Source organism: Hemicordylus capensis, chromosome 1 (genome assembly GCF_027244095.1).
Source record: "Hemicordylus capensis ecotype Gifberg chromosome 1, rHemCap1.1.pri, whole genome shotgun sequence".
Lineage (NCBI taxonomy): Eukaryota > Metazoa > Chordata > Lepidosauria > Squamata > Cordylidae > Hemicordylus > Hemicordylus capensis.
In genome coordinates, this window is record NC_069657.1 from 231522147 (window position 1) to 231533226 (window position 11080).

Sequence of the window (11080 nt, forward strand, 5' to 3'; positions counted from 1 at the left end):
ATCCTCCTGCATGCCATCTTCAGACTTCAGATCATTAACCTGATGGATAAAAATCAAATCTTCATGCCAATTATTAATGTTGAATATGAAGAAAAATGTGGGGAGGAGAGAATATAAATAAAATAGTAGTAATATATTTATTAGAGTTGTGTGAACTTTGAAGGCCAAACTAGTTCTGGATCTAATCAGCCTGATTCAGCCTGAACCAAACCATCTGGTGGTTCAAATCTAATCAAGATTTGATTGAGCCAAATCAATTCAGAACTATTTTAGTCTCTTAAGCCCCCCCCCCAACACACACACACACACACACACACACACACACTTCCACCCCCTCCCCTGGTATTTAATTTCGCAGGCTGCAGGGCAGACAAAATGTTCCTGGCAATTAGGGAGCGGCGGCTGTGACATGTGGCTACTCTTTCAAATGGAATCCAGAAGAGGGTGGTGGAGAATGTTTGTGTGTTTAAACCCTGCAGTCCTTGAAAAAGTGCATGGTTTCTTGAGAGTTGTAGGATTTTCAGGGGCTTAAGAGTACAATTCCCAAGAAATTACATGCCTTTCCAGCACTGGGAGTTTTTTGGGGGGAAACCTCTTTTGGACTTTACTTGAAAGAGCAGCTGCACACCTGCTGTTCCCTCACCATTGGGAGTGTCTCACCTCTCCTGTAGCTCAGTGAAGTAAGAACAAATTAGGGTGTCCTGGGTTGCCTCTGGTATATGACCTTTAACACCCCAGTGTAGCGTCAGGAAACTGTTGCGTGCAAGGCTCCAGTCCAGAAATTACACAGCATGTCTGTACATGGTCCTCATGAGAGTACTGTAATGACAATATTAAAGATAAATATTCAAGAGAAAAACTTCTATAAAATTACTAGTTTACTTTAATGGCTTCTAATACAGCATATATAGGCCTTATAGAGGCAGCTTAAGACATTAAAGCATAGCGTTGATTACACAGGGTTTTGAAAAATGGTTTCAAGAAGCATTAGTTCATGTACGTACTTGCAGAGTGTAAAATAACCTACTTCACAGAGTTATGAGTAGAAACTTAAGTATGTAGTACACCACTCTGGGCTCCTTGGAGGAAGAGCAGGATATAAAATGTAAAACATACATACGTACATACATACATATTTTAAAAAGTGGAGTGCCCGAAGGCAACCTGACATCCATCAAAAATTCCACCTTTTTAATCCTAAAATTTCTTACAACCAAGCAAAAATTCTGAGAAAACACATCAGCATTCCAGTCATCTCTTATCAGAAAACTAGTGGTCATGTACAAATTTGTTTACAGCTTCTTGGTTGATCTATTGTTACTTTAACTCAAATTTATAATTAACCCCCCTTTGCTTCCTTTACTAATCCTTATGTTTGAGAAGAGCAAATTTGGGTTCTAAAAACTCATCATGAAATATGTAAACACAAAGTTTTAGGAACAAATGTTATGGGTAAAAAGGGTTACAGGTAGGTCATCTCTCTGGGTGTAGCTGAATCAAAATAAAATAAGGAAAGATGGGATGATTTTATTATGGATATCCATAACAAACCTTGGCTCCAGTTTGAAGCAACTGTTTCAAATTGGGTCAAATTGGTCTGGCTGATTGGTCTGGCTCCCTGAAATGCCAATTCAAATTGAGCTCCACAGCTTCAAAGTACCCAGGTGGGCTCCAAAATGAATCTGGAGAGCTTCATGCACCCTGTATTTGTATATTTGTATACTTGTATTTGTATTTGTATACACCCTGTATTTGTTTTGATGATCAAACTTCACCTATCCCAGAAATCTGCTGGTGCTTCAAGCGGAGGGCATCCATGACTAACCTGGTCTTTTGGGCTTGTTCTATTTTCTCTCAGGCCTTACTAAAAATGGACTGCCAGGGCTTGGTTGTCAGGCTAATTCAGGACTTTGTGCTTCTGACTACTGCTGTAGAAGTGGCCCAGCGATGGAGAGAGCTTGCTGAGAAACTGGCCAAGGTGTCCAAGCAACAGATGGATGCCTACGAAGCCCCCCATCGGGACAAGAATGGAGCTGTGGACAGTGAGGTAAAAAGTATTCATGTAACATATTCTGAGTTTGCTGGATGACTGAATTTGTACTATAAGTTGGGAAACTGGTTTTGTAGAGCTGCTTTTTTAATCTTGATCATTCAAGATTAAAAAATACCTCATCTGAGGTATGAAGCAATAGTTGTGTGGTTACATTAGTCAGACACAGCCACACAGAAAGAAATGCATTTATCCTTAAGGCTTATTTCTCTTCCATGTTCTTACATACATTTTCACTTATCACATAAGATATTGAGTTTAACAGTAGTGGTTTGGAGGATGTATGGAATGAATTTGGAAAGGTGCACACACACAAAAACCGAAAATCACATACTCAGTACACACCACAAAGAAGCACACAGATGCCTTTCATGGGAATGCTGTGAACATAATGGATTTTGGTTTCAGCAAAACATTTGACAAAACCTCCCACAATATCCTTATTGACAAGTTGTTAAAATGTGGACTAGATGATGCTACTGTTAGATGGATTCACAGCTGGTTGAACAACTGTACACAGATGAGTACTCATTAATGGCTTCATGTCATCCTGCAGGAAGGTATCTAGTAGAATTCCTGACCTGAAATTTGTCATGATTGTGGGTTTTTTTTGTAATTTTGTTTTCTTTTTACATTTCTGCAATAATTATAATTGAAAAGTATAGAAAACATTTTTGTAAATGACAGAGGAGGGAGTAGCAGGAATATTTATCACATCTGCAGACAACATAAAGCTGTGGAGGGATAGCAAACATCTTAGAAGAGAAAATCAAGATTCAATCCATAGACTCAAATATTGGGCCAAAACCAACACAATGTTCAACAGAGACAAGTGTAAAGCTCTGCATTTAGGCAAGAACAATCAAATGGGGACAATAGGGGAGACCTGATTTTGCAGCAGTCACAGTGGGTAAATTATTTGACTAGCAAGCCAGACGTAGCCGGTTCAAATCCCCGCTGGTATGTTTTCCAGGCTATGGGAAACACCTATATTGGGCAGCAATGATATAGGAAGATGCTGAACGGCATCATCTCATACTGTGTGAGAGATGACAATGGTAAAACCTTCCAAGTGAACCTGGGTACAGGTCCCTCAAATGCATGGTACAGATAGGAATTGTACTGTTGTACTTGTGTTCAACTTAATATGTGAATAACTGTATAGTACCTGTGTACAGTGTACACAGATTGTACAAGTACTGAACCAACATGTGAATAGGGCTATTGCTTCACTCTCTTCTGTGCTTGTTGGACTTTACTTGGAATACTGTGTCCAACTCTGGGGCCTGCATTTTAAGAAAGACTTTGTTGAACTGGAATGGGTTCGATGGAGGGCAACAAAGATGGTGCAGGGTTTGGAAACCAAATCCTGTGAGGAGCAATTCGAGAAGCTAGGTAAGTTTAGCCTGGATCACTAAGATCACTAAGTGATCACTAAGGAGAGATATGATAGCTGTCTTCAAATATCGGAAGGACTATCATACAGAATAAGGTGTGGACTTGTGCCTGAAGACAGGACTAGAGCCAGTGAGTTGAAATTACAAGGAAACAGATTTAGGCTAGATGTTAGGAGGAGTTTCCTAACTGAAAAAGTGGGAGACTCTGAGGTTGTTCTCCCATAACCCCCAAGCAAAAGCCATTGCAGCTGGGGATTCTGGGAGTTGTAGTCCACAATGTCTGGGAATCCCTGTTAGAGGAAACACTGACCCAGGCTCCAGGATTGTGTCTCCCCTCAGGCTACGTTTAGTCTGAGGAGACACAGATGAGTGCCTAGAGCGCTTGTCTCCTGTGGGAATCCCCCAATGCACTGCACTGAGTGTGTGGTGCATTGTGGGATCCCCGGAGGCCAGGACACACTGTCTCACCCTCCAGAGCTCCACATTGTAGCAGAGCAGCACAGATGCTCTGTCATTAAATAGTGTAATGACAATAGTTTGTCAGATGACTCCTAAAATAATCAGGGGGCACAGTGGAGTACAGCCTTCATGGAGCGCAGCCTTCCACCTGCCTGTCCAGTCGTGTGAACGGGCTCTCTGTCTCATTCAGTAGTAGTTTCTCCTTCGTTGGAGGTTTTCCAACAGCCACCTGTTAGGGATCCTGGTTCCTGCACTGAACAGGGGGTTGGGCTAGAAGACCTCCAAGGCACTCTCCCACTCTACAGTTCTGTAATTCTGTATCCCATATTTAAGAATAAGGTGGTTGTATCCATATCCTTCATTCAAGAATATTGTTTGTTCTAATGCAATTGGTGTGCATGAAAAAAGTTCTTACAGTCCATTTCAATGCCAGTTTCTTGTCGTCCATAGGCAATGTGGAAACCAGCATATGACTTTATGCTAACATGGAGCAATCAGATGGGAGACAGTTATCGTGATGTTACTCAAGAGCTTCACATTGGTCTTGATAAGATGAAGAATCCTATTACAAAACGCTGGAAGCATCTTACAGGAACCCTCATCTTAGTAAATTCTCTGGATATATTACGGGCAGCTGCATTTAGCCCTCAAGAACATGATGATTATGCCATCTGATGTGGATTTGCATCCTTATCAAACCTGGCTACTGTTTCATTTTACTTTTTTAACTAATGGGGAGAGATGGGGAGAATGAACATTGTTGAAAAGCCAAAGTTTGGGGCAGTGGTTCCTGGGGTCAGAGTGCAAACTTCTTATGCTTGCCGCCCCACCCCCTCTTTTCCAGAAGACAGCCAACATGATGATTTTCAGTGTTATGTGGTTGACAGCTTTTCTTAATTTGTAATACTTAAAATGGAACTTTTTTTAGGCGTTTGAAATGATCAGATTTCAAAGCTGAAATCACTTTTGGGGAGGACTTCCCATTCTTATGTAATTAAAACATTTTTGTCCCTTTTAAAAATTATCACTTTGGATGGTGAGTCATTGATGATGTATTAAAATGAAGCACAGCCTGATGTCTTCTTGCAAGCATTTGAATTTTTAATGTGTGATTCCGAGAACTGTTTATAAATAATTGTATTAACACTACCACTTTCTGTGATAGAACAGTTCTTCATGATTTGCTGTTATGTACACCTTTTTGTAAGGAAGAAAATGCACAATTAGTTGACTTTTGTAACCCAAAATTTAGCACTGTGTGTTAGTGTCCAGTTTCATTACTTATCATAATCAAAAAGGACCAGAAATACTTTCAGGTTATGGAACTGCCCCTTTTCAGTTCCATTTCCCTTTCTATAAGGGAAATTCTACTAGGGACGATTTCACTTCATCCTGTAACAGGAGTTTCTTGGCCATCTCTGCTGGCATATGGCCCTCTTAGTATGTTTAAAAATCAGGAAGATAAGTTGCTATTGATTGTGCCATCATTAAGCTGAACTTTTAGGCTTCATTTTCATACACCTTTCGAATATAGGTGAGGCTCACATGACGAAATAAATGCTTCCTTGTTTAAAATATATATATTTAAAACTGGCATTTCATGGGGGAAATTGCATTTCATGGGAAAGGCTAGACAACCTGTCTCCCTGATACGTAGAGGGGGGTTTTGGGATGGAAGAGCATTCCATCATGCGAGCCCCCACCTGCAGTCTGAAGTGTTTTCAGCCAAGAAACCTTAATGAGAATTGATCAGGAGCCTGGCTGGTCAATCAGAAATGCCTGCCTTGACAACACTCGATTGTGATCTTGTTCTGGAAGTTCATAACCCATGTATATTACTGAGGTCATTGGTATTCACCACATGTGCTTCGTGATTAATAATGCTGTCCTTGGCCATATAAATGGCAGCCAAGAACTGAAATTGTCTCACCTCTGTGGCTTCATGTACCATATACAAAAATCAGAAAATTCTAGTTTTGCTTTAGAACAATATCATTTCAGTCTACCTCTCAACTTCAAAATATTTCATGTGGGAAAAGTTTTGTGTTTTGTTTTTTGTGTTTGAGGTATATGTGTGTGTGTTTTGCACAAGATATCTTTTTTCATACTAAAAGACATTTATTGACTTTCTCAAATAATGAGGTGCTGTTAAAATATTTTGTTAATATTTCCCCCTACTAAAATAACGTAGACAGCTATAAAACCTGCTTCTTGCAATGTAGTTGCTATAAATGTAACTTTTAAAACCAGTTTTCTCATATTAGGAAAACCATGTTACAGCTTTGTCCTTTGAAACAAGCTGACCTTTTAAGCAACTTGCTTTATGTGACACGACTTTCCTATTGGCAGAGTTGGGACAAGAGGTAGGGGATTAAGGCCAAAAGCCTTTCAACCTACAGTATCACATGGATATTTGGCAATCTGTGGTGCAGGGGAGGGAGGGATCACCTGAACCATTACAAAAGGTGGACAGACATAGCTACATTGTGAATAATGTTACCTTTATTGGCTGTGCCAAAACAATTGTTCTCTGGGCAGCTCACAAACAATGAACTAAAACATACAATTTTAAAAAATTAAAAACAAAAAGCTACAATAAAATAATAAAATCCAAAAACATTTTTAAAAGCCAGAAGAACTAGAAAGAATTCATCTGGTGTCTAATAGAATATAGTGATGGTGCCAGGAGAGCCTCGTTGAGGAGGGTATTCCATAAAGGCATGTGATTGCCAAAAAGGCCTTCTCCCTGGTAGTCACCTGCCTCACCACATCTGGCAGGAACACTTGGAGCAGGACCGCCAAAGATCCTAAGGTCCAGGTAGGAACATATGGGACAAGGCACTCTTTCAGGTGACCTGTCCCAAGCTGGTTAGGGCTTTAAAGGTTAAAACCAGTGTGGAAATTGGTTTTGAGAGTTAAAATTGGGTGCTTCATATTTTTGTTAGGTGTGTAATTTTAAAACCTTGCCTAGGGTGCACAAATACCTTGTCTCAACTCTGCCTATCAGTAATTCCATGAAAGCAGAATCTAGCTTAGGGCAGCACAACTTTGGCGCTCTGGCTGCTGTTGGACTACAGCTCCCATCACTCTGGCTGGAGATGGTAGGAGTTGCAAACCAAGAACAGCTGGAGGGCTGAAATTGTGCATCCCTGATCTAGCTTATTGGAAAACTACTCCTGTTGTCTGCATAAAAGTTTAATAGAGTATCCACAATTATTTTCCTTTTTTAACCAGCTCCTTTATAAATGGTCTCCCTGCCCACTTTTTCTGCTCTGTCCAGTGAAAAGCACCTTAAACTTCAGACTTTGTCACAAGAAATTGAAGCAAATTTCTATGCAAGTTTTCATGGCACACATTTGCAATTGGTCAGGCTAGCAGTGTTTTTCTAACATACTCGTGGCACAAACTTTCCAAAGCATGTATATTGTCGTCCTTCACACCAAATCAGAATTTACATGTTTAAGGTTTGGGAGAATCAACCCAAGATGTGTTTGGGAGTTTTGAGAATCATTTTGATTGGGGCCTCTTCCTCTCTCTGACATTTTGCAGAACTTGGAATGGTCAGTTCATAAACTTGATATAATGTGTTCTACATGGTAGTCTGGGTCACCCACAGACCTGTGAACTGATAGTCATGCCCATGAGTATTCATGTTCTCAGTGTGTTCTGTGGACAAACTTGGAGCTGACTATCATATAACTAAACTACAGAGGCCTAAACAAACTGGCAACCTCCTCCAGCGGCATTTGAATCTATGCCAGCAGTGCTCCCCCTCCTAGCAGCTGTGGAATTTGTTGCAGTGATCCTGGTCACCATGAATTCAGTCACTGAATCAAGTTGTAGCTCCAGTGTGTAAACAAGGAGTGATATTGATTTTTTAAAAAAGCAGTGAGATGTTAATCAATTTTATATGTAGAAATTTAGAATTGTTGGGTAGAGTGTGTCACCTCCTGCAATTCCACTAGCAAATCCACAATAGATTTAGTTTGTCCTTTGCTTCTGCTATTTTTGTCCAACTACCTCAGGTCTTGCACACCTTTTCATGTTCTTACTTACAGCCTGAAGACTCTTCTAGAAGATTCTTCTCCCTCCCCTGCCCTGGCCACAGAGAACCGTTGAATCACATCAGCAGCTTTTCTAGATTAGTTGATGCAACTGCTGCATGGTCCTCCTTGTTTTTGTCTAAAAAGCCAGCTCCTAGCACACAGTTGGAGTGGTATGTATATTCAGCCAAATGCCTTTCACTCAAAGTATGCCCTTACAAGGTAATCTTGCTTTGGATTTTACATTAATATGCTGTACAAGTAGTTTATTGTACATTTTCTTTAAAAAATGTTAAAACAATACAATTAAAACAGATATTTGAACGTTGCTTTGTTTCAGCCTGGTTTGTGTTGTGGGATTTGAGTCACTGTTTTAGGCACTTTGAAGCAAAGGCCATCTGCCTATTCCAACTGAACTGCCTCATCAGACCATAGCATTTATTCAAGCAAAACCAAAATTCTATTGTGAGGAAATGATATCCTTTTCAGGTTAGCATCCGATTCCGGTCAGAATTGAAGGGATTCAACTGACTTGGTCAAAGCATGTTTCATTTCCCATCCACATAAGATTCCCTTCCCTCTAAGGCCAGGGTGTGAAATGACCAGCCCACAGGCTGGATCAGGCCTATGGAGCTCAACTGACTGGCCCCCCTGAAGCAGCCTTGGGACAAACTACCACTCCATTTCTTCCCCACAGCCACATGCTGAAGGAGTGGCATGCTTGGTCAACTTCCTCCTCCTTCTCCTCCATGTCCCACACCAGCATTTCTCCCCCAACCCCATTCCATGTGCCCAAGCAGAAGCTGTGAGTTGGTTGCTTCCTTCAGTCACTCCTAAACTGCCTTTCTCCTTTCAAGAGAGGAAGAGGGGAGAGAAAGACGGAGGAGGAAGACAATTTCAGAGGACATTGTGAGGCGCTTTTTTCTTGAGGAGGGAGGGAAGGAAGAAAGGAGGGCAATGAGAGAAAGGGCAGAGGAAAAATAAGAGTGAGTGGAGGGCAGGGGAAGGGCAGGAGGACTTCTGCTTTTCTTGCGCATGATGCTGCTTTGGAATTGTTAAATTGAGTGTTAAAAATCGAGTGTTAAAAATCTGGGAATGGTTAAAATTGATGATTATGTTCAGAATTTCTTCTAAAAATACAAAAAATAAAATTTCCCCAAGCATATTCCTGTGTAAAAGTAGTTCATTCAGTTAATTTAAATGGCAAGGCAAGGGAGAAAGAAAGGAAGAGAGTGAGGAGGAGGAAAACAAGGACTACCATGTTTTGACAGAAGGCAGTGCAAGGCTGTGTGTGGCCTCTCAGAGGTGCTTCGGAATTGAATCCGGCCCACCACCTGATCGAGTTTGACACCCCTGCCCCCAAAGGGGTTTCATTTGGAATACATAAATCAGTGAAGCAAACTCCTAACTTGCATTAATGAATGCCACTGACACTCTTATACTTAAGAATTTCATTCGCATTGGTAATATTCTCTTGGTTAGGGATTTTCCATGTTCACAATAAGACAAACTTCCAGTGCTGGCGTTTCTGTGTCTGTCTTTGATCTGAGTGCCTAAATGACCAACAGAGCTGGGTTTTAAGTATCTCCCTCACAATCAAGTAATCCTCCACTTCTCTCTCAAGAGGGGCTTAGCAAATTTCAAAAGCCAGGTGACCATCTTTCTCTCCCTCCTATCCATGCATCCATCCAATAAGACTTGCATCTTACTGAGGTGGAAGACCTCTGCTTGAACAAGGTTCATTTTAAGAAGTCGTCAGAGGATGAATCTCTCAAAAATACAGATGTGTACTGCTGAGTGTGCATTGAATATAATTGAATAATTAGGTGTGTACAATCACTACACCTAGATGTAGCGATTGTACGCACGTTGAACGTAAACTGAATAAAGCTGGAGTGGTTAATGGTCATGGGCATAAATCTATCTGTGCTTTGTACATAGACCCTTACACAGAACAAGCTCCCCTTATTGACTTGGGCAGCAAGGCTATTCCTTGTTCAGGCCTTCTTTTAACCAGAAACACCAAGCAGGGAAATTAAAACTATCAGATCAGTCAGAGGCAGGGAGGGAGAATACCCAAACCCTAGGGGATACTAAATTAGAGGAATACCCAAGTTTTACTGCCTAGGTCCAGGTACAAATGTCAGACATGGGGTGAAGGGTATGTGTTCCTCACCACCTGATGAGGAAACAAAAATATTTAATGGATTTTATTTATTTATTTGAGTTATACTGCCCCATAGGCAAATCTCTGGGTGACTCTCAATCTAAAAACACAAAAATTAAAACATTAATTAAAACAATTTGAAATATAGATGAAAAACTCTACAACTTAAAACTTTAAAACTATAAATTAAAAGCCTGACTAAAAAGGTATGTTTTCTTAAAGACATCCAGAGAAGAGGAGACTCTAATTTGGTTAGAAAGTGTGTTCCAAAGTCCAGGGAGAACCCTAGAAAAGGCTCAGTTTTGAGTCACCACCCAAGCTGCTGGCAACTGCAACCGGACCTCAATATTATCTTAATAGGTGGTGGAGTTCATGAAGAAGAAGGGATTTATAAGTAATAACCAGCACTTTGTAGTTCATCCAGAAACTTATTGGCAGCCAGTGTAGTTCTTTTAAAATGGATGTAATATGATCTCTTCAGATAGCCCTGGCTGCTGCATTCTGTACCAGCTGCAGTTTCTGGGTAATGTACAAAGGCAGCCCAATGCAAAGCACATTGCACTAGTTAAGTCTCAAGGTTACCAGCATAGGCACCACTTTTTAAAGGTCATTTATCTCCAGAAATGGACATAGCTTGGATATCAGCTGATAGAAAGCCCTCTTGGCCACTGCCTGAGAAACCTGGGGGAGGTTTGGGTTCAGAAATATTCCCAGACTATGCAACTGTTCTTTCCGGGGGAGTGTAACACCATCCAGAACAGGCAGATCTAAGCCACCTAAGTTCCAACCACCCACAGGGAATATTATTTATTTATTTACACAGTCAGACAGGTGTTATTGACTGGTTTGTTTTATCCAGACATCGAGTCCTTCCCAAGGACCTAGGATGGCTGAATTTTATTGTCAATGTTGTTGCTGTTGTTATAGATATCGTCGCAGAATATAGGCTGTTCCCAGTAAAGCT

The 11080-nt window shown here is 40.7% G+C and overlaps 1 protein-coding gene across 9 annotated transcripts in view; it reads left to right on the forward strand.

Moving 5' to 3' along the window:
- The window catches only part of SH3BP4 (SH3 domain binding protein 4), an 81867-nt gene extending 73590 nt beyond the window's left edge, over positions 1-8277 (forward strand). For all 9 annotated transcript variants that reach the window (XM_053283195.1, XM_053283194.1, XM_053283198.1 and 6 more), the window contains 2 exons: positions 1859-2047; positions 4357-8277. In XM_053283195.1, coding sequence (XP_053139170.1) covers positions 1859-2047; positions 4357-4581 — 414 coding nt within the window. In that variant the 3' untranslated portion in view covers positions 4582-8277. The remainder of the gene's footprint in view (positions 1-1858; positions 2048-4356) is intronic.
- Positions 8278-11080: the final 2803 nt, after the last annotated feature.